At 43.9% G+C, this 24183-nt stretch overlaps 1 protein-coding gene across 1 annotated transcript in view; it reads left to right on the top strand.

The window, feature by feature from the left end:
- Positions 1 to 245: 245 nt before the first annotated feature.
- Positions 246 to 24183, top strand: part of LOC144489081 (kinesin-like protein KIF1A) — a 45567-nt gene continuing 21629 nt past the window's right edge. Inside the window, exons 1-10 of the mRNA XM_078207035.1 lie at positions 246 to 389; positions 2118 to 2199; positions 2506 to 2557; positions 8057 to 8171; positions 9014 to 9147; positions 13454 to 13515; positions 15523 to 15668; positions 17763 to 17981; positions 18949 to 19020; positions 20109 to 20233. Coding sequence (XP_078063161.1) covers positions 246 to 389; positions 2118 to 2199; positions 2506 to 2557; positions 8057 to 8171; positions 9014 to 9147; positions 13454 to 13515; positions 15523 to 15668; positions 17763 to 17981; positions 18949 to 19020; positions 20109 to 20233 — 1151 coding nt within the window. The remainder of the gene's footprint in view (positions 390 to 2117; positions 2200 to 2505; positions 2558 to 8056; positions 8172 to 9013; positions 9148 to 13453; positions 13516 to 15522; positions 15669 to 17762; positions 17982 to 18948; positions 19021 to 20108; positions 20234 to 24183) is intronic.

Raw genomic sequence — 24183 nt, 5'->3', positions numbered from 1 at the left:
ACAGCTAATGAGTTGTTTAATAGCAGATAGCGCCAGGGATAGGAATGGACTGAATAGCCTCCAGCGCTGTGTATTTCAGAACAAGGAGGATTCAAAGGAGATCTAATTACTTTCTCCAAGGAGATAGTCATGGGATTCCATAGCCTGGAGAGAAATTTGAACATACAGGAAAGAGGTATAAATAGCAGCCCAGTTTCAGATGGTCATGTCGGGCAGATGAGAAACAGGAGCATCAGGAGCCACAAATGGAAGATAATGGTGAATTGCAGGAACTAACAGCCAGATATCGTCCTGAGCTCAGTGTTTCACATGAAGCATTTCAGGGTTCCCAGGAGAAAGATGAGATGCTGTTCATTGAGCTTGGCTGGATTAGTGCCGGGAGGCCAAAGGTAGAGAGAATAATTGTAGTGATGTTGATTCTACACTTATTGGGGAAACCCTAGATGTGAGTTTGAGGTGGTTGGATATGAGGAAACAGTGAAGGTGTTGCATGTGAAATGATCTCCATTAATTGTAGCGCCCAGAAGATTGCTGGCCCCAGCAAAACTGACCATGTTGAGAATGCAGTATCTGATCTCTGAAACAAAGCAAACTCATACTCTGTAAATACACAACAGGTTAGATGTGTGAGCTGGGAATTAAGCTCAGAGTGAGATTATTGCAAAGCACAGTTTGTTTCAGAACTTGGCAGCAATGGTGAGATTTTCAAACATTCTAGGCAGGCTGGATTTTGCATCAAAAGTCCTGGGCATTGTGGAGACAATAAAAGATCTGAGTCCATATTCCTGTTCAGCTGCTGACTTTGGGATGTTCAGTTTCAGTTATCTACATGGCAACAGTCACTACAGAAGCCACTTTACTTTCAGGAGGGTAATCAGTAGCAGAAACACATGATGGATCTACCCGATCATCACCCTGGTGGTGTGGTGGAGTTCAGAGTAGGTTTGTGTCTACTTTAGAATGTCTCCTAGACATGGAATGGGGCACTACATAAATGCAAGGCTTTCTATTTCTCCTTCATCAATTCTTCCTGCCATTGCCCTTTCTCTCTCTTGCTTTCACTTCCTTGACTTTCACCATCCCACTCCATTCTCCCCCCTCTCCTTCACTCCTCTGCCTTTCTCTTTCCCCCCTTTTCTCCAATCCATTGCCCTCCCCCACTCTCTCTGACCCTTGCATTTCCCTTTTCCATTATTTTCCTATCCCTCTCTTCCCTACAAAATGATAAGCCAGTTAATAATCAAGAATGCACTGCATTCTGATTAAATGAAATAATCACGTTTACATCAAAAGCCTATTGATTGCTTTGGAAAACATTCAAGAACTTTGTAATCATGGAACATAATGTGAGGAACATGTTTGGTACAGAGAAGCTGAAAGATGTGTGACTGAAAAGTTTCTTAAGAGTTTAAGAGGTCAGAGTTTTGAAATAGAGATCACTTTGGAAGAAAGGATGGGAGAGGGCACTGACTGAACCCCATGGACATGCTTCCTTGCCACTAACATGGAGTAGTCTTGATAGTGACCGTGGAGAGGTCTGTATCCTGGGGCTATCCAAGATAAGTAGTGGGACAGTATGAGGATTAAAAGGGACAAAAAGAATTCATATCTTAAAACATGGAGCCTTTCTGCTTCAGAGTTTGGAATTTGGTTGCAGTGTAAATTTGAGGGAGGCAGACATTTAGTATCCAAGTTGGGTCAGGGCATGGACTAATTAAGATGAACCCACACATAGGCCTTTAAGAGCAATACTGTACCTTTATATCTGTAGTGCTGCACTGGTCAAATCTGAACAATGGAGCATGCTCAGAATTTGACCAATGCAGTCAGTCTAAAGTTGGCCCATTCACAATGGGCACCTGGCTTGGGAACCCAGAGCTGTGAACTGCAGGCAATGTTGAAGGATGGAGCTGATCGAAATGGGATCTTTCAGTGCATTCAAATGTTGGGCTTTCCAAGTTCAGACATGTAAGCCACCCAATTGGAAAGATTGATCCACCCCCTAAAATCACCCTGTTAAGGATTTTACTAACATCACCCTTGTTAGTTATGTTTTAGGGTGGGGTGGGGGGAATGGTTTAGACAGTAGCCAGAATGATCTGTTTTTCTTGTTGAAGAAAATAGAAAAAGCTGGGAGCACTGTTAAGTGCTCTATTCATAACATCATAACAGGAAGTCAGGATGGCATCTGGGGGACAAGTATAAGGTAACACTGGAAGGGAGTAATGGGAGGGGAGAGTTAGCACTGTCCAAATAGTGGGTGGTGTAGTCACTACACTGGAGTGAGAGCTTGCATTTATATCCAGCTTCTGCAACATCTAACCTGGGAGTGTTTGTGGGCCAGTGTAGAGGGAGCTTTACCCCATATTTAATCTATACCTGACCTGGGAATGCTGGATGTTGGTGCTTGGTGCAAAGATTTCTCAGCATGACCACTCAGTAAAAGAAAAAGCCCTTTGCTTTGTCAGCACGATATCTGTAAAACTTGAAGCTGATCACAAATAGAAAATGGATGCAAAGGTTCAGTTCCTATCTGGACATTACTCCCCCGACAGGGGTAAGTGGCCAATCCTTTTTTTTGCTGAATATAATGGTCATGAGTAGTTACAGCTGGTAAGTTGTTTGCTGTTATTTTATATTTAGCCCTTTGGCCAAGATATTAACCTTGGCTCAGAGATAACACACCCCTCTGAAGATTATGGGTTCAAACATCGCCCCAGAGATTTGAGCACTTTATCTAGGCTGACACTTTTGTGTACTACTTAGGGAGTTCTGCACTGTTGGAGGTGCCATCTTCCAAGTGAAGCATTAAACTGAGGTCATAGTTTTACAGCACAAAAATAGGCCCTTCGGCCCATTGTGTCCGCATTGGCCATCAAGCATCTATCTATGCTAACCCCATTTCCCAGCACTTGGTCCGTAGCCTTGTATGGCGTTTTGCTGTGTGAAATATGGATGGTGTTAATCTGAAAGAGTTAAAATGGCTGATTAAAATTTTCAGATGAACTTGCTAACAGGTTTGTGATTGGCATCACATATCAAAATGCAGTCCCTTTTTGCCTATTTTTCATGCCTATCCTTCCTGCTCCCCACTCATCTTCCGCATTAGCCCCATCATCTTTGAAGGCATTCTGACCTCTCTTCCCCTCAGACACTCTCTTTTCTCTCTCGACAAACAATCTCGGAATTGTGCAGGGAGTCACATAACACAACTTCCTGAGTGGTTGACTGCCAACCTTTAGGCCTTTATATTAGGCCAATTGCAGACCCAATTGCACTGGTTGTAATCAGAGCAAAATAGCCCAGCCCAGCCACATTCCAGCTGAATGTTCATATCAGAAAGGTGCTGAGACATGCAAGAACTGTATAATTAAAATTCTTCCACGTTATTTCCCCATTTAATGCCAGTAAGTGTGAGTCTACAATTCTGAACTACATCTAGCGAGATATTAGCCAAATGTTGTTTTCAAGTTGAGTCCATAGTCTGCTGAAGCCAGCAATGACGGGGGAGGAGGTACCCAAGGACAGGCATGAAGATTTGCTGCAGTGGGGGAAGAGAGAGTGAGAGTTGAGTTTATTTCTTCCCTGCACCTATCATGGTTGGCCTTGGGGGGCGGAACTTGCTTGTCACCTTCAGTCAGGCTGTTTGGAAAGGAGACCCCCAAAGAGGGAAGAACCAATCACAGATTGTGGGCAATCTGAATTGCATTTTGGGAAACTGGACTTCCTGTTGTGGTGTTGTGCCTCTTTCTTTCAGCCTGGACCCAGCTCGGAGAGATTCCAGAAACACCAGAGGCTGTGGCCACAGAGGAGCCCTAGCACTGGCCAGTTCTCTCTCCACATATTGACGGAGTCAAAATCTGACAGGATTCCACTGGGAGTAAAAAAAATCAAACAACGTTTAATTCTAAGCGACCACAGACACTAAACTACATGTGTTGATGATCATATGATCAATATGAGGATGTCAGAGAATGGTTGTCTGCTTCTAGTCTAAAACCATTGCCTGTACATGACCAATACATCAACGTAGTTTATAATGCAGTAAGACAAAGTGAGATGCTGGAGTTTTATTTGCCATTGACCCTTAGTGTAAGCCCTCAGCCACCACCGTGTTTACTTCAAGAATGTGCATCCATTTGGCATCAACCTTAATGAGAATTCTGACTAAAACTATGCATACAGTCAGCTCTTGGTCCCAAAATATTATTTTTATCTCAGTTAAATAAAAATGCTCCAGTGGCCACTCATTAAAGAACAGGAAGGAGTATTCCTGGGCTGTGTGTTACAAAATGAGAAAGCTTAAAATGATCTTTGTTTTCACACAAGAAGTTAGAGGCGATGAAGATGACATTTTTTCCAAAAGTCATCACAGGGATAGGCCAGTTGTCTTTGAAATACCGTTCTGTCATGTCACCAAATGGCCTCTGCTCTCCCCATCAGAGCTTGAGGTTTTTTTCCCTAGGGTTCTGGCCAATCCCCTCAGTCAAGAAGACAACATCAGTGGCTAGAAGGTGCAACCTGGTTTGAGTGACAGGGCTCATGAAGCATATGCATGGATTCTGCCCTCAAGGGAGTATTCGAGGGCCCTAGCCCACAGCCACCAATCAACCTTATGGTCTCTCCACCTCACTCATTAGCCTTTCATTTCAAGTGCCTCTTGTTCTTCTGATCACATCACTCAAAAAGGAGGCTCACTATCAGAGCACTTGTTTAGAAAACAAGTAGTTACTAAGAATAGTTATTCCTTTCTCAGAGTGCAAAGTCAGTGCGCAGGGTGGACAGAGTTAATTCAGCTCCTCGCTTGCTCCAAAAACCAATTCAAATTAAATCCAATTCATGGTCTCCACGAGAGACATATAAGATCCAAGCGGACAAGAACAGGCATTACACCTGATCTCAGGCTTGATCCTACACTTGATCTTAACATCCATTGACTCTATGCTGCTGTACAGTTCACTATTTCAGTGTAATTATAAGCAGCAACAGCATAATCAGAGTGAGTTACTAAGCCTGACAGTGTGAGGGAATGGAGAGACACAGTCAGTAACAGGGTGCTGGGGGAGAGAGGTTACTGAGTGACAGTGTGAGTGAGCTGGATTAACGTCAATAGAGATACAGTCAGTAACACAGGCTACTGGGGGAGAGGGGTCACTGACTGACAGTATGAGGAGCTGGATTAATGTCATTAGAGATACAGTCAGCAACACAGGGTGCTGGGGGAGAAGGGTTACTGAGTGATAGTGGAAGAGAGCTGGATTAATGTCAATAGAGATGCGTAGAATTTTATCTGGGAGGAGTTATTGATGCCAAGCATGTGAGAGAACTGAATTAAAGTTAACTAAAATGATCAGTAACACAGGATGATGATGACTGAGATGCATACCAAACATAACAAGATGTGGGAGTTGGAGTAACATCAGGAGAAATGCAAAGCCATGGTCTTAAGAATAGGTTTGAAAACTAGGCAAAACATTTTCATGGCAACTGAAGCGTCTTTAACAGAAGGTGAACACAAAGTGCTATGATTGGAAAAATGAGGTAGAATTAAGAGAAATGATGTGAGGCACCGGATTTCACACGTGCTGCTCCATCTATTTCAGATTCCAAATTACAAAACAGCTGTTTAAAGATTTAGAGTCTAACCAACCTCACACTGCGGGGGAGGGGGGAGGGCAGTGGGGAATTGGACACAGCAATGAGTTGGTACGGGAGACACATCGAGCAGTTTCCACTCTCTCCCCCAGCAGAAAACAATAGGTTATCCCATTTAACTCTCTGACTTCAAGCCACACCAAGAGTCGTGAGTAGCAACAAAAACATCCCACGCAGAGTTGAATTATGTAACTCTCCGGCTGGTTCATTTTGCACGCCTTGACCATCAAGTCCTGAAATTCAAACTGGAGCTTCTGGCTCAGAGGCAGGGCCACTGCGCCATAAGACCTCTCAGTAATAATTGCTGAAAGCTAAATGTGCAAGAATTACTGACATGACGCTCGTGTCTGTCTTATGAATTAGGCTCCTATCCACTGGGGTTGATCTACCTCATTGCATAACTGCTGATCTGTAAGAGTCTCTTGCTGATGAAGAAGCCTGTGCTGAAGGTGTTTTGAGTGTTAGCATCTCTGCTTGCACATATAGCACAAGACCCTGGAGTGGGGTGGTGGGTGATCCCTGTATCTGTGCACTCCTCAATTACTGGGTTTTGTGAATGTTCTCAGCTAACGATGCAAGAACAGCAGTAAGCTGTTCTACTCATCGTACTTGTTGGACCATTCAATTGGATCACGGCTGTTCTGCATCTGACCTGCTTTGGTTCATTATCCCTTAATACCCAAACCTAATTTTCAAACAACCTAGCCCTTTGGAAATAGAATTTCAGATTTCCACTGTGTGACAGAACTGCTTCTTGAGATCACCTATGGGCAGCTTAGCTCTACTTTTAAGATTATGTTCTCTTCTTCTGGGCTTTGTCATCAGAGGAAATAGTTCTCCCTATCAACTCCTTTAATCATTTTACGTGGATTATGTGAGATTGTGGCCTTAACTCCATTTTCCTGCTGTCTCCCCTGCAAAGGGATACACAAGTTTAGTGTTACTCGTCCTTAGTGAACTCGTCCTTACATCCAGCTACATCACGTTAGGCACCCAATCCTGATAGTTCACCTCCCTTGTGCTCTATGGGCAGTCTTGAACAAGTATTAGTGTTGGAGGCTTGTAAGAAGCAGACTGCACTAATCTAATCCAAACACATGGACTTCCCCTCTGAAAATAATGACAAATGCCCTGTTTACCACGTTACCCATCTGAAAGGGGTAACAAATATGGAACTGAAGTGTTTTGCTGTCTCTTGTCTTCGTCCCATGCCGTTTACTGTCTGCCTTGCATTCTACATGTCTTGCGTTCTTCACGCTTTATGTTTTTCATGTTTTGTGTCCTCGTATGCTATACACTTCACCTGTTTCTCATGTATTGCGTTCTTCATGCTGCAGTCTTCTTCAAGTGTTGAATAGTGGTCATCAGATGATCACGTTGTGTCCCTTACGTATTGTACTGTGTTTGTCATCGATGGCTTGTGTTCTGTATCTTTCACTGAGAATTTGTCTGATGACAAATTACTTTATAAAACTCCAGCATTGAAATTAATTCAAAAAATGATACATTGATATTGTGTGAAAAATGTTTTTTGTGTTGTAATCGTCATGAAATTGTTTCTTGCTTTCTCTACAAATAAGGGAGTTGAGAATGACATGGGGAGCAATAGAATTGATTTCCGATAACTTTGGGCACTAGGACCCCAGGAGATCCTTCTCTTGTTTCAGCCAGATTTTTAAGGGCATTAATCAGTTATATTGTGGGTGAAATTTAACTGCCCCATCGCAGTGGGGGCAGGGCCGTGAAATGCGGTGAACCATTCAAAGGTCCATTGATTTTGTTGGGACTGGAAGATCCCGGGTTGGGCTGTAAAATTACGTCCTGTGTGTGTGCAGAGGTACGTCACATCCAAAGAGAACACAATCTCATCAGGAAATTAGTGGTAATAGAAACAAATAGCACTATGACAAGAATAAGCAGCTGTTGATGCTGAGTGCAAGCTTTATTACAACAAAAACTGCTTTGTAAAAACTGTTCAACTAAGAGATAATATAACTGATTGAGATGGCAACATGGTAATGATGGTCAAGACGAGGGGGCTTAGGGGTCATGGTGGAGGATCGGGGAGGGGGTCAAGAGACAAAAGGGAGGGAGATCGAGAGGTGGATGTCAGGAGTCGAGGGGGAGAAAGATTAGGCAGCACGGTGGCAATGGACAGCACAGTTGCTTGCACTGCTGCCTCACCAACAAGCTGATTTGTTCTTCACTGGGCCCACCCTACTTGTGGTGGAGGTAATAAGGGACAGACTGTCCTGAAGTATTTATTGTTGATTCTCAGGCTGTGTGTGGGGCTGTTATCTCTCCCAGTACCTCCTGTTATTTGTAGAAGAAAGCAAAATCAAGGTATCAGAGCTGTGTTTGAGAAATAATGCGAGCTGACTGGATAGTGCCCTTTTTGCAGAACCTTTTACCGATTTGAAGCAGGCTGGGATAGCTCCATGCACAACTCCCTGCTGCTGAACAGAGTGACACCGTATGGAGAGAAGATCTACATGACATTGTCAGCATATTTGGAGGTGGGAGTTTGCTTCAACTAAACTGAGGGTCCGCATCCCTCCTCCTTGTTTACTGTAATATGAGCAATGTTAATCCTAGAAATGACACCGTTTGTGTTGCAGGCACCCAGTCCCAGCATCAAACACTCCCTGTGCAGGTATAGCATGGGATTGGATAGAGAATAAAGCTCTCTCTACACTATCCCTGAAACATTCCAAGGGCAGGTACAACATGGATTAGATACAAAGTAAAGCTCCCTCAGTCTCGTGAAACACTCCCATGACATGTACCACATAGCTTAAATATGAAGTAAAGGTCTTTTTGTGAGGTTTCACCAAACACCCTCAGGACATGTACAGCACGAGTTAGGTACATGGTAAAGCATCTTCTATACTGTCCTAACAAATCCTTCCAGGATAGATACAGCACAGGCTAGATACAGAGCAAAGTTCCCTCTATACTGTCCCAGCAAACATCCCTGGGATAGAAACAGCATAGGCTAATTTTACAGAGTAAAACTCTCACTTTCAGCTATATGCCTCATAAGCCTCTCTGCTGCACCAGTGAGTTTTAAGTTCCCTCACAAACCATCCTGGAACTTTCCCATGAGTAAGGTTGTTTAATGTGAAATATCTTTCCACTGTGACTGCAGACGAGAAATTTAATGGCACTTCTAAGCAACCAAGAAATAATTCCCTTTTAAACACAGCAACATCTCCGTTAAGATACAACTCTCAGATTTACCAACATTACTGGAAGGATGAACTGGGGAGAAAAGTTCAAGTCAAAGGGAGCAAGAAACAAGAATCATTGTTAATTAACATTGTTGAACTCCTTGTAAATCTTTTGTTTTTTCTTGCAGATGGAGAACTGTACACAGCCTGCAGTCGTTACCAAAGACTTCTGCATGGTATTCTATACCCGAGATGCCAGGCTGCCGGCCTCTCGCTCCATTCGCAACCTCTTTGGCAGTGGAACCCTCAAAGCTTCAGAGAGGTAGGAAGCTGACTGCTACTGATAATCTTCAGCCACTCTCAGGGTTGCTCACTCTCTTCTGGTGAACTGTATATCATGATTTATCAACCATAAATCAGGGAAAGAATTGGCCTCTCAACTCGGAGGTCGATATTCAAGTACTGATGGCTGTCTTGGGTTTGAGCTCAAGGTCACCACCACATTTTGGAAAGGGAAACAGGGATAAAGTCATATGAAACAGGAGCAGGAAAAGGCCCATTCAGCCCCTTGAGCCTTCTTCACCATTTAATAAGATTATGACTTGTCTGACTGTGACCTTAACTCCACTTTTCTGCCCGTCCCCTATAACCCATGACTCCTTTACAGTGCAGAAGGAGACTATTCGGCCCATTGAGTCTGCACTGGTTCTCTGGAAGAGCATTCTACCTAGTTTACCTCATAACCTTGCACATCCCTTTTAAATACCTCGATTGAATCTGCCTCCACCACCCTCTCAGGAAGTTCATTCCAGATTCCAACCAACTTTTCCCTCACATTTTTATTTCTTTTGCCAATTGTTTTGAAAGTGTGCTTTCTAGTCCCTAGACGTTCTCTTGAGTGGGAACAGTTTCTTGCTATTTACCCTGTCCATACCCCTGAAGATCTTGAATACCTCTATCAAGTCTCCCCTAGGCTTTCTTCTCTGCAAGGAAAACGGTATCAACCTCTCCAATCTATCCTCATACCTGCAGTTTTTTATCCCTGGAATCATTCTTGTGCATCTCCTTTGTACTCTCTCGAAAGCCTTCATATCCTTCTTCAAGTTTGGTGCGCAGACTTGGGCGCAGTATTTCAAATGAGGCCTAACTAGTGTCTTATACATGTTCAACGTTACTCTTGTGCTCATTGTTCCTAAAAGTAAAGCCTGAGATACTATATATTTTATTAACTGCTCTCTCAGCATGCTCCGCAATCTTCAATGACTTATATACAGAGACACCAAGGTCCCTCTGTTCCTGAACCTCGTTAGAGTTTCTCAATTTATTTTATATTATCTCCATATTCTTCTTGCCAAAACAAATCATCTCGCACTTCACTGTATTGAACTTCATCTTCCACTGGCTGCCCAATCCATCAACCTATCTATGTCCTTTTGAATTTCAATACAATCCTTATCACAGTTGATAACATTTCCAATCTTTGTATCATCTACAAACTTTGAAATCAATGCCCTGATCACCACAGTCCAGGTCATTAATATCATTGACTCCTGGGGAACTATACTAAAACCTTCCACCAATCTGAAAAACAATCATTTATCACAACTGTCTGTTTCCTGTTACTCAGCTAATTTCTTATCCAAGTCTCTACTGTCTATTCCATGTGCTAGAATTTTCCTCTCAAATTTGTTCTGTTGAACTGTTTCAAATGCCTTTTGAAAATACATATACACCACATCAACAATGTTGCCCTTATCAACCTTTTCTGTTACCTCCTTAAAAAACTCCAGCAAGTTAGTTAAACATGATTTTCCCTTAATGAATCAAAGGTGGTTTTCCTTAACTATTCTGCACTTGTCTAAGTGGCTGTTGATTTTCTCCCGAACTGTTGTGAAGTCAGTTTCCAGCTTTAGCCTTATACCTCTTTTTGAACAAGGATGTAACACCCGCAATTCTCTAGTCCTTTGGCACCATCCTTGTGTCTAAGGAAGACTGGAAGATTAATTTCCTCAGTATGCTTGGATGCCTATCCTCCGATTCTGGTACTTTATCAATTTTAAGTAAAGACCACCTTTCTAACTCCTCCTCTTCCTCAATTGTAAATTTTTCTTGTGTACCAGTTACCTCCTTTCTCACCTCAGTCTGGGTAGTATCTCCTTCTTTTGTAAAGACAGATGCAAAGCATAAGTATACAGTATGATGTAATATAAAAACTCATCTATCACTCACCAATCATTTTCTCTGTGTCGAGTCCGGAAAGGCCTATACTTACTAACCAATCAACTTACAGAAGTCCAGTGATGACACTTTTAGATTTTATCTGTAAACTCTCAGCTCTCTCTACCTGCTTATGGACTGTCTCTCGCTCTCTTTGCATCCCTATTTCTTTCTAGATTCTTTCTCTCTGCACTCCCATTGCTTTCTCTTTCTCCAAAATCCCACTACTTTATAGGCTTGTTCTCTCCAAACTCCTGTAAATTTCTGTACTCTCTCCAAACTCTTACTGCTTCATGGGCTCTCCCTCTCTCTGAACTCCAGTTGCTTTATGGTTCTCTCTTTCTCTGAATTCCCACCGCTTTATGGGCTCTCTCTCTGAACTCCTTCATTGTTCAAAAATCTGTCCGACTCTGCCTTGAAAATATTCAATAACCTGGCCTCAATTGCTCTCGGCAGCAGAGAATTCCAAAGATTAATCATCAATGAGGGAAAGGGATTTTTCTTCAACTCCATTTTGAACGGAAGACTCCTCATTTTGAAATTGTGCCCCCTAGTTCAAGATTCCCCCACAAGAGAATACATTCCCTCAATGTCTACCCTGTCAAGCCCCTTCAGAATCTTATTTCAATCAGATAACCCCTCATTCTTTTAAACTGCAATGGATGGGGTGAGGTAGAGTAGGATCTCGGAAGATTGAGCTGCGCAATGGATTTTAATGTTGGCTTTGCTCCTTCAGAAAACTTAAAAACCTCGACAACGTACCTATGTCATGAAACAAAGAAGTGAGTGGGGAAACAAAATAGGAGCCTACCTTCATCTGGGCTTTGCTGTCTAGTTTACATTGTGTTCATTTTCGGACAATGGACTTATTGCTCAAAAGAGGATGGACAGGATTGTGGTTCTAGCTGTGCTGAACTTTGCTAGCTCTCCTAACAATGAGAGAAGTGTTCCTTGCAAAAGGTGCTCCAGGAACAGACTGTCAAAGTTTATGTGGCTGGTAACATCTTAAAATTGATGGTGACAGCAGAGATAGATGCCCATTAAGATTTGGTCTAGCTTACCCTGCCCTCAAACTTAGTCACCATATGGGAGCCTTATTGTAAAAGTGGCTTAGGACTATCTACCATGCAGTCTGCAGTGTCTTGGGATTGGCTCTTTTTGTTTGGGCTCCAGGCATGGGGCTTGGCTCTTAGACAGACTGTACACACATTCTGACATCTGCTTAACATGTGTTTATTAGTACTACACCTAGACAGATTACAAAGTAGGCGCGTAGCTCCTGGGCATGACTCCAGTCTCTCTTGAGAGAGAAAGAATCGAACACATCACTGACTAGAGTCAGTTGGATATTAGAATAACTCATCTGTTAACCCTATATACTATATGTAGCACCGGGGACTGTGCTTGTTACCTCTCTAAATGCAGACAAAGGTCCTTTCTTGGGGATGTGGAAGGCTGAAGGATCAATTTATTCATCACCCTCCCTGTTTTCTATACACCAATGGTGGAGATTGGAGAACTGCTTATATACTATAGTTTTAAAATAGCTGTATGGAAACAGTGACTCTGTTAAAATTGAGGATGATGGAGTGAGTAATCATCTATTATTATCACCAGTAGTCATTTCTGGTTAGTTGTGACTGACATAGGTGAAGAATGCTCTCTACTGCCATTAGATTTTCCAGTCATAAGGAATTTCTTGGAAGAAAGATTAAGGGAATTGGACTTATTCGCATCAGAGAGGAACTGATTGTGAGGTGACCGACCGGATTGGATGTTTCAGCCTGCAACTGATCTTGGCGACGTGTTCAAATTCCAGGGAACATTGATTGTCGAAGAATAAATTCAGAACAGCAAAGGAAGTCAGGAGGAACCTTTTAAACCAAAGGATAATCAAGTTGTTTTAATAAATTACCAGGGAAATACATTAAAGCAAAAAGTCACAGAATCAATACTGTTCTGGAGAGAGAGAGAGAGATGGGACTGAGGCAGATGATGAGAAAGATAGGTGGCATAATTTCTAAAGTTAAGACACTGTTTGGCTCTATGTTTTCTAGTATTTGAAGTTGTGGGGGCAGGTGGGATGGCGGGAAAGAGAGCTTACCTCCTGACTGAGAGAATAGCATGGGAGGAAATCACCTTCTGATCAGGAGAACAGATACAGGGAGAGCACAACTTTCAATCGCAGATAAACCTATATGGCAATTTTTCAACTGTCTTAGTGAGTGCTGTCTAATTTCCCTGGTCACATGACTAAAAGAACCAACACTGGATGGCACTAATTGGGAAAATGCCCTGTAAGTGAGGTCTTTGCTTTAACAGTGTTGCTGTGTAAGGTGGCGCATGTTAATATTGTGAACTGAATGCCTCTCAGTAAAGACTTTTTAAAATCTTTTGTTTTAATTCAACAGTAACCGAGTGACTGGTGTATACGAACTGAGCCTGTGTCGGGTGGCAGATGCTGTAAGCCCAGGTAGGACCTGATCGGGAAAGAGAGGAACCATCTGTCTGAAGTAACACTGCTTATACTCGCTGGAGCATGTATTATTTCAGAAAGATGCTGGGGTTTTGCGTGTCCTTGTGCTGCAGAATGTGTGCCAAGGTTGACTATACGTGAACCGTGCTTCACAGGGTGCAGGTGGAAAGCATCGGCCTTGAGTGCAATGAGGCCGTAATGTAAGATGTAGCCATTTCCATCATTTGATAGTACTACTTGTGGGGGAAAAATCCTGAAGCAAATATCAAAACCCCATCTGCAGCAGTGGTGAATTTAGAAATGATTGAAGAGAAGTGAAAGGGCTGAAGGTTTGCAATTTATTTTCCAGAGGGTTTTCAATTCTGGCACTTGATTGTAACGTTTTTAATTGGTGACACTGCCAGCTGTCACCATGGTGTGGTTCTGTGACCCCAGGCTCATTTGCATGTCAGGACCAGGCTCCTGTGCCTAGGAGCTTGATTTTTAGGCTCTGTGGGAGGCAGGCATAGTGCATCGCACATCAGGGCCAGTTTCAAGGAGGCAGGATGTTGAGGCGGGGTGGGGTAGCTGAGGAGGAGGGGGTTACCTGCCCTCACATAACACTTCAAAGACATTTTATTGGCTGTAAAGAATTTTGGGATGTCTTGAGGTCATTAATGTTGCTATATAAATGCAAGTTTTCTTTTCCCACAGGTCCTCTGAGGAGCCTGATATAATTTTGCCATTCAAGCAATCAATCTTTTCCCCTGGAAGGGTTTAGAGATATTTTTAAGATAAAAATTACTGCAGGGAATTGCAGTTGCTAAAATTGAGGATGATGGACTATGTGATCTGTCCATCTGCTATTATCACCAGTTGTAATTTCTGGCCTATTTTGCTCTTTTCCAACTTGTTTTCTCCTACTAGAAATCTAGAAATAAGACTCATACCTTTCAATCATTAAACCAAGAAAAGATATCGGTTCCAAGTCAGACTACAGCGAGTTGAGTTTTTTGCTGACTGGGTGGTGGGTGGGGCCTGGGGAGGTATGGGGGCGGGGGAAGAGGCGGGGGTTGGGGGATGGCAGAACCAACAATCTAATATTCTCTGCACTACTAATGTCATTCTTTATATGGCTGGTGACTGCCACTCCAGATGACAAAGGTGTCTCAACCATGTCTGTATAGACAGACCGAAAACAACTAAGATACAGAAACAGGGCTTGAGCACAGGAATCTAGGCTGACAATACCATGCAGTAATGCACCACCAGGATTTTATGCTCTCCTTCCCCCCCCCATCCCCCCTTTGCGTGTTGTCCGGTTGGTGGAGGTGGCTTGCCATTGGCTATCAGCGGGATCTACCAGTCCCTCCCTTCCCTGATGTCGACGGTGCTTTGCATGGCTTGCACATCCCACCACAGGGAGTTCGTCTTCAGTGGAACAAGGAGATCCGGCCTGTGGGAAAGGCTGGAAAATCCGGCCCTATGTCTTCCCTCTCAGGTGGATGACCCTATGAAACTACTCCGAAGAAGAGCAGTGGAATTATCCCCACTGCCTGCCCAATGTTTATCCTCGATCAATATTATAAAATCACATTATCCGATCATCAGTATGTTATGAGAGCTTGCTGTGCACAAATTGACAACTGCATTTCTGACAGGCAACAGTGATTTAAAAGGACTTAATTGGCTGAAAAGTGCTTTAGGATACCCTGACTTCATGAAAGGTGCTGTATAAATGCCAGTCTTTCTTTCATAACCAGGCATTGGCAGTCATAGAAATGAACTAACATCAGTAATAGTTTGGGTTAAAATCAGTAATATGGGAATCTCAATGAAATTTAGTTAAAATAAGCAAAGCCTAGCAATTGACCAGTGATAGGGATACTCTATAGGGTTGTTTTCTTGCCGGGACCGTGGTTCACACAATGTACTGGCACTTATCTACATGGACCTATGCTTCAGAGAATAGGTTCCACTGTGTTTTTGTGGCCTGAAGCGACACTGAGGTATTGTAATCTACAGGCATGCAGCGAAGACGCAGACGGGTCCTCGATACTTCGGTTGCCTATGTCCGCGGGGAAGAGAATCTGGCCGGCTGGCGGCCCCGAAGCGATAGCCTCATTCTGGACCACCAGTGGGAATTGGAGAAACTCAGCCTGTTACAAGAGGTACTGTAATCCTGTGACTGGGCAATGGTGCTTTGGGCGATGGGAGAGATAGTGAACTAAATATGGATTTTACCCAGCGCTTTGGGAATTATCTGTTTTTTTTCCTCTCCCCTCATGAAGGAACTGATCCTTGCTGGGGTTTGAGTTCTGCAGATACTAGTGCCCTCTGGTATCTCACCAAGTGTGTTCTTTCTTTGTGTGTGAGTTCAGAGAATGAGTTTCAGCAGGTTCTTCATCTGTTGGCAGGAGGCGAGGAGCATCCCTGCTGAACTCAGTCATGTATTTCATCCAGTGGACACACAGGACTGCAGTTTCTGCTCGGTTAAGCTGGTTTTAACCATGCACTTTGCCCAAAAGCAGTCAAACCAGTGCAAAAAAATGATAAATTTCAAGCTGAGTTATGTCTATGCAAACCAAGGTTCTGCAATTTTTTGTGCCAGTTTAAACACTTTGCTGAATGCCAGCCCAACCACAGAACTGGCGATGTCCCCAGGTTAAATTAATCACGGTGGAGAGTTTCTGTTTTTAATTCCTGTTTGCAGGTCTTAGAGGGAACTCATAAATCAAGTCATATTTTCGAAGTCGCAACACCTGTAGATACATTTTTTTTACTTCAAATATATAAAAAATGATAACTTACTAAGAAACTGACTACTATATACTCTGAAACCAATAAATGATTCTGTATAGATTTTTAAAGTCAATTTTCAGTTCTTTAAATTCCAATTTCTCACCGATGGTGATGAAAACACTGATTAAAATTGCTTATTTTTGTGGTAAATCCACTTTCAGCTGTATTATAAAAACTGCACCAAGTTACACATGTTCAATATTTCAAACAATAATTTTTAATGTAGGCGGAATTCTCCAAATGTCAAATTCCCATGAAAACTGGAGTAATTCACGCTGTTTTTTTTTCAGAGAAGAATCTCTCCGGAGCTCAGAGAAGAATCTCACACTCTGTGCACTGCGGAAGCCACTAGCGTGAATATCATTAATAACTAGGGAGCAGGGCCTATCCCCACTGGAGAGGCTGAAATCAGCACCCTGAGCAGGCTACTGCGCACGCGCCAATCTGTCAGTGCTGAGATTGGCACATGCACAGTGGCCTCGCTCAGCTCGCCAAATGCAGGCAATTGGGATTAGTTTAGGGGTTTTAAAAAAAAAAGGGTGGCATGGAGAAGTTGGGCGGAAGGGTCTGTTTCCATGCTGTAAACCTCTATGACTCTAACATTTGTCCTGAGGGCAGCATTCATTAATTGGGATTACAAGGGCAGTACTCCCTTTCTGCTAGTGCATCTGAGGAAGAAATCTCCTCCGTTGATGGGCCTGGAGTTCAAATGCCCTCTCTGATCAAGACCCTGCTGGTGAAATTCACTTTGTTCCCCAAATCCTGTCCACCATCTACAAGGCACAAATGAGGAGTGTGATGGCACATTCTTCGCTTGCCTGGCTGAGTGCAGTTCCAACAACACTCAAGAAGCTCAACACCTTCCAGGAAAAAGCAGCCCCACTTGATTGGCACCCATCCATCACCTTAAACATTCACACCCTTCACCACCGATGCTCAGTGGCAGCAGTGTTTAACATCTACAAGATACATTGCAGTAACTTGCTAAGCCTTGTTCAACTGCATCTTCCAAACCTGCACCCTGTGCCACCTAGAAGGACAAGGCAGGTGCACGGGAATCAGGTTCCCCTCCAAGCCACTTACCATCCTTACTTGAAACTGTATTGCTGTTCCTTTGTTATTGCTGGGTCAAAATCCTCTCCCCAGCATCGATGCACTTCCACCCCACAACCTAACAGCACTGTGGGTGTTCCGACACCATATTGACTGCCACAGTACAAGAAGGCAGCCCACCACCTCTTTCTCAAGGGCAATTAGGATGGGTAATAAATGTTTGCCTTGTCAGCAATGCCTACATCCCAAGACTGAATTAGAAAAAGCTTACTCTGTGATGGGGGTCCTGAAGATTGGATTCTCTCTCTCTCATAGGGAGAGGCAGGGGGGTGCTTGCTCTTGCAGAAGGAAGCCATATTTTGAGGTATGTAAGTTATTTGGTGACACCCTACCTGTTTTGTGACCCTCAGGTGGAAAAGACACGACACTACCTACTACTGCGTGAGAAGTTAGAGAGCACGCTGAGGTCTGGCTGCGATTCAGTCTCTTCATACACCAGTGAGGACCTTAGCGAATCCCAAAGCATCTCCTCAACATATAGCCTGCACTCGACAGGAAGTAATGACCTACCGACCTCCGCCTACACCACCACCACCACCACCGAACGGCAGAAAGAGTTAGCAGCCAAGGTAAGGAGCCTGGGAATATTTCCACTGGAACTGTATATTACTGAGGTCGACGGAATGTGGCTTGAGATCTTGGCTGCCCCTTAATAGAATATAAGTTCAGTCCAGAATCATCTTGGTGAATTCATGTTTTCATCAAGTGAATGGTGACAATCGGTAGAATGACACCATTTTCCACTCTTTACCTAATGTTTTAAGTTTAAAGTTTATTTATTAGTGTCACAAGTAGGCTTACGTTAACACTGCAATGAAGTTACTGTGAAAATCCCCCATTCGCCACACTTGGTGCCTGTTTGGGTACAGAGGAACAATTTAGCATGGTCAATGCACCTAACCAGCACATCTTTCAGACTTGGGAGGAAACCAGAGTACCCGGAGGAAGCCCAAGCAGACACGGGGGAGAGCGTGCAGATTCTGCACAGACTGTGACCTAAGCCATGAATTGAACTCGGGTCCCTGGCGCTGTGAGGCAGCAGTGCTAACCACTGTGCCATTCAACTTAAGTTGCTGAGACCCGATTTCCTAGGGCTTGGGAAACTAGACAGCTGAAGGGAGGCCAGACACCAAACTTTTCCAGGGCTACTTTAGTGTCAGGAAGAACAGGAGAACTTCCTTCCAGCCCTTTGCTACAACTCTCAATGGGAGGGATAGATATTGTACAGGTCTCTCAAAGGGAATGGTGTTAAATACTGAGAAGGGAGGGCTGTTGATGGGAATATAGTTCATGACTATTAGTGTGGAGGAAGGGTACAGTGCAGGACAGACACTTAGGGCAGTTGCAGTGTACAGCATTGTCAGGGGAGCGATTTAGTAAAGAACTTCCATTGACTGATTATTGGCTGTGTTGACTGCAGATAGGTGCTGACCATAAGGACACACATTACCATCTGGAGGAAACTGGGTCAGCCATGAGTAGAAAGAAAATTGAAAAACAAAATCAGAAATTCATGGGTGTTGTTCTCTTTTCCAGTGCCTCCGACTTCTAAACCACACATTTAACAGAGAGTACAGCCATGTTTGTATCAGTGCCAGCGAGAGCAAGGTATGCTGAGAAATTACGCGGGCTCACTTTAAGTCGTGTGTGTGTGTGTGTGAATGCTAACAGGTATTTATAATTTGGTTGTGTCATGGAGAGAATGTATCAACTCTCTTACTGCACTAATACGTATGTTTAAAGGCAGTCTGTTTTTCTTGGAGTGTGGATTCCAATTAAATAATTCTGCAGCAAGTTTTTGCGTGTTTAAAATAAAGAAAGCTCTTTATTCTCACACACTTATCTGCATTAACACAAAGTCACACACTTGGTCTCAAGTGCAGATGCCAAAAACAGTGAGTGGATACAGATAAAGATAGTACATTTTTACAGATTAGAATTAATTTAGTCTCTGATTTATGATTTCCAGTCTCCCATGCGGCAGACCTGTGGTTTCTTGAATGGATTTGATGATTTAAAGTTGAAACAAGGGTCTTGTAAAGCAAAGGGTTGTGGGTTTTCTTGTAGTTGAATATTTAGGAGATTGGTTCTCAGGTGAACTTTGAAACTGGAACAGGTTAAGTACTTTGGATGCTCGATAACTTGCAGCTAATTTCAGAGTCTGGTTCTCGGACTTGCTGACGACAGACGGTTCTGATGGATCTGCTGAATCCTGAGGTAATAAGGGTATACTCCTTGAAACCAGCTTTGGTCACACAACTGCTGGTTTAACACTTCTAAGGTCCACCTAGTCTAGTTTATAGGGGAGGTCATTGTGATACAATGGGGAGTTGATGGTAGCTATTAAGTTTTGTTCTACCCCCCTTTTCCAGTATGAAACACAGAGACAGGAAGCCTGGAAACTCCATAGCCTTTAGGTGTTGATCCAGCCTTAAACAATAAGCTGTGTGAATGCCACAGAATGCCACAGGTGTGAAATACCCTCACCTCTGTCCATATTTGATTAGGTATTCCCTCGAGCCTTGATACTGGAGCTGGACTCCACCATGGAGCTGGACTCCATGCCTTTGGAAGGAAGTGGGAAGGGAAGAAAAAGACAGAGAGACTGGCATCAAAATGATGCAGATTGCCCATGAGAAGATGCCTTTTCAAAAGATGGTGCAAAATATTAAACTGTTCCTCTTCCTATTTTTCAGATATCTGAGATGTCCGTCACACTGACGAGAGACACGTCATTCTCCACGCTAAGCAACACCACACTGCCTCCCTCCTCTACCTGTCCCTCTTTGCTGGAAGGACAGTACATCTCCTCAGAGTTGAGGTTAGAGTCCATGTTTCCCAATAGATTTCTCTAAGTGCTCTTTACACACTGTCTGACACCTACAGTAATACATGAAATGAAGAATCAGCTTCTGAACAGCTGCAGCAGATTGCAAACAGTTCTTAATGGGGAATCTGTACTTCAAGAGGGATACACGGAAGGATGTGGGATAAGTCAGGGTCTATTACATTGAGAGGTACGGTGTATATAAAAGTGTGGCAATGAGGGGTATAGTGCATATCAGAGACTGTGGTAGTGCAAAGTGTGAGGCATTTCAGAGAGTGTTGTAATGTAAGATGTATCATAAAGTGTTCTATTGAAGTTTTAAAAAATTCATTCATGGGATGTGGGCGTCACTGGCTCAGCCAGCATTTGCTATCCCTAGTTGCCCTTGAGAAGATGGTAATGCCTTCATAAACTGCTGTAGTCCCTGAGGTGTAGGCACAACCACAGTGCTGTTAGGGAGGGAGTTTCAGGATTTTGACCCATGACAGTAAAGGAACAGCGATATTCCTCTAAGTCAGGATGGTGAATGACTTGGCAGGGAGCTTCCAGGCAGTGGTGTTCCCAGGTATCTGCTGCTCTTATCCTTCTAGATGGTAGTGGTCATGAGTTTGGAAGGTACTGCCTAAGGAACTTTGGTGAGTTCCTGCAGTGCATCTTGTAGATGGTACACACGGCTGCCACTGTTTGTCAGTGATGGAGGGATTGAATGTTTGTGGAAGGGGTAGAATCAAGCGGGCTGCTTTGTCCTGGATGCTGTTGAGCTTCTTGATTGTTGTTTGAGCTGCATTATCCAGACAAGTGGAGAGTATTCCATTACATTCCTGACTTATGTCTAGTAGATGGTGGACAGACTTTGGAGAGTCGAGTTACTCACTGCAGGATTCCTAGCCTTTGACCTGCTCTGGTAGCCACAGTATTTATATGGCTAGTTCAGTTCAGTTTCTGGTCAATAGTAACCCCCAGGATGTTGATAATGGGGGATTCAATGATGGTAATACCAATGAATGTAAAAAGGTGATAATTAGAGCTTCTCTTGTTGGAGATTGCCTGGCACTTGTGTGGCGAAAAATGTATTTGCCACTTGTCAGCCCAAACCTGGATATTGGCTAGGTCTTGCTGTATTTGGACATGGACCACCTCAGTATCTGAGGAGTCGCAAACATTGTGCAGTCATCAACAAGCATCCCCACTTCTGACCTTATAATGGAAGAAAGGTAATTGATGAAGCAGCTGAAAATTTTCAAAGGGAACTAAGAGACTGTTTCACGGAGACACGGCTCTCTCCTGCTTCACCGGACTGTGCCCTACAACCAGAGGATTTCTCACTCCACCGAATGGACTGTACAGGGCCTCAGGCAAGGCGAGGGGAGGTGGGGTCTGCCTTCTGATCAACACTTTTTGGTGTCTAGACGTAGCTACATTGGTGAGTTTCTGCTCCCTGGACCTAGAATACCTGATGCTAAAATGCCACCCCTACTATCTTCTGTGGGAGATCACCTCCGTTACCCTGACAGCAATTTACTTCCCACCCCATGAGGATGTGAAGACCGCGCTGACGAAATATACACCACCACAAGTAGCCTTGAGACAAAACATCCTGAGGCCTTGTTCATCGTGGCCGGGGACTTCAATCAGACCACAAGACTGTGCTCCTGCTCCTGGCTTACAAGCAAAAACTGAAACGGGAAAGTCGTGCAATGTTGGTCTGAGGAATTGGATGATCTCTTACAGGACTGCTTCGAGTCAGTGGACTGGTCAATATTTAAAAACTCAGTGATCAACCTGAACGAGTACGCCACTACAGTAACCGACTTCATTAGTAAGTGTGTAGAAGTCTGTGTGCCGAAGAAGCAAATCCGTGTGTTTCCTAATCGGAAACCATGGATGAACAGGGATATCCACTGCTTGCTGAAGTCCAGGTCTGAGGCGTAAAAGTCAGGCGACCCTGACCCATACAAGAAATGATGTGGAGATGCCGGCGTTAGAATGGGGTAAACACAGTAAAAAGTCTAACAACACCAGGTTAAAGTCCAACAGGTTTATTTGGTGGCTTTTGCTACCAAATAAACCTGTTGGACTTTAACCTGGTGTTCTTAGACTCCTTACGATACAAGAAATCCAAATATGATCAATGGAGATTCATCAGAAATGCCAAACGACAGTGTTGGACTAATCTAGAGTCCCAGGGTAGCCATACGGACTCTCACTGACTATGGCAAGGTCTGCAAGACATAGCAGGTTACAAGATGAAGGCATGTAGAATCACCTGCACCAGTGCACCCCTCCCCAATGAGCTCAATGCATTCTATGCCTGTTTTGAGCAAGAGGTCAGCGAGAGCACACCCTCCACCCCGGAAGCCTCGGACAAACCTGTGTCTGGGGTCACTATCGCAGACGTCGAAGCAACCTTGAAAGTCAACCCACAGAAAGCGACTGGCCCAGATGGGGTATCTAGACAAGCACTCAGATCCTGCGTGGACCAGCTGGCGGGGGTATTTGCAGACATCTTCAACCTCTCTTTACACCAATCTGTGGTCCCTATCTGCTTCAAGAAGCCGACCATCATCCCTGTACCAAAGAAAAGCCAAGTGGCGTGCCTTAATGACTATCACCCAGAGGCTCTGACATCCATCATTATGAAGTGCTTCGAAAGCTTAATCTGGGCACAAATCAATTCCAGCCTCCCAGATTGCCTGGATCCGCTACAATTCGCCTACCGCCGCAACCGCAACAGAGCCACAGCAGACGCCACCTCCCTGGCCCTACACTCAACCCTGGAACACCTAGATGACAAAGACACCTATGTCAGATTCTTATTTATTGACTACAGCTCAGCCTTGAACACCATCATTCATCTCCAAACTCTGGCCTGGGACTTGTCTCCTCCCTCTGCAACTGGATCCTAGACTTCCTAACCCACAGACTGCAATCATAAAGATAGGCAATAACAACAACACCTCGATCATCCTCAACACCGGTGCCCCACAAGGCTGTGTTCCGAACCCTTTACTATACTCCTTACACATCTATGACTGTGTGGTCAAATTCCCCTCCGACTCGATTTTCAAGTTTGCTGATGACACCACCGTAGTGGGTTAGATCTCAAGCAATGATGAGACGGAGTACAGCAAAGCGACAGAGAACCTGGTGAACTGGTGCAACGACAATAACGAAGGAGAGAGTCATCGATTTCAAGAAGCATAATGGAGGACGTGTCCCTGTCTACATCGACGGGGGCAAAGTTTGAAAGCTTCAAGTTTCTAGGTGTCCAGATCACCAACAATCTGTCCTGGTCCCTCCATGCCAACGCTATAATTAAGAAAGCCCACAATGCCACTCCTTTCTCAGGAGGCTAAGGAAATTTGGCATGTCCACTATGACTCTCTCCAACTTTTATAGAAAGCATTCTTTCTGGTTGTATCACAGCTTGGTCTGGCTCCTGCTCTGCCCAAGACCGCAAGAAACTACAAAGGGTTGTGAACAAAGCCCAGTCCATCACGCAAACCAGCCTCCCATCCATTGACTCTGTCTACACGATTCGCTGCCTCGGAAAACCAGTCAGCATAATCAAGGACTCCATGCATCCCGGACATACTCTCTTCTGTCAGGAAAAGATACAAAAGACTGAGGACACATACCAACCAACTCAAAAACAGCTTCTTCCCTGTTGCAATCAGACTTTTGAATGGCTCGTATTAAGTTGAGCTTTCACTACACCCTAGCTATGAATGAAACACTACATTCTGCACCCTCTCTTCTCTATGTGCTGTATGCTTTGTCTGTATAGTGCGCAAGAAACAGTGCTTTTCATAGTATACTAATACATATGACAATAATAATCAAATCAAATCGATGGTTGGGCCTATGAAGCTACCTTGAGGAACTCCTGTGGTGATGTCCTAGAACTGAGATGATTGACCTCCAACCACCACAACCATCTTCCT

Source organism: Mustelus asterias, unplaced genomic scaffold (assembly GCF_964213995.1).
Source record: "Mustelus asterias unplaced genomic scaffold, sMusAst1.hap1.1 HAP1_SCAFFOLD_1997, whole genome shotgun sequence".
Taxonomy (NCBI): domain Eukaryota; kingdom Metazoa; phylum Chordata; class Chondrichthyes; order Carcharhiniformes; family Triakidae; genus Mustelus; species Mustelus asterias.
Note: the sequence above shows the minus strand (reverse complement) of the source record. Positions and strands in the feature narration are given on the sequence as shown.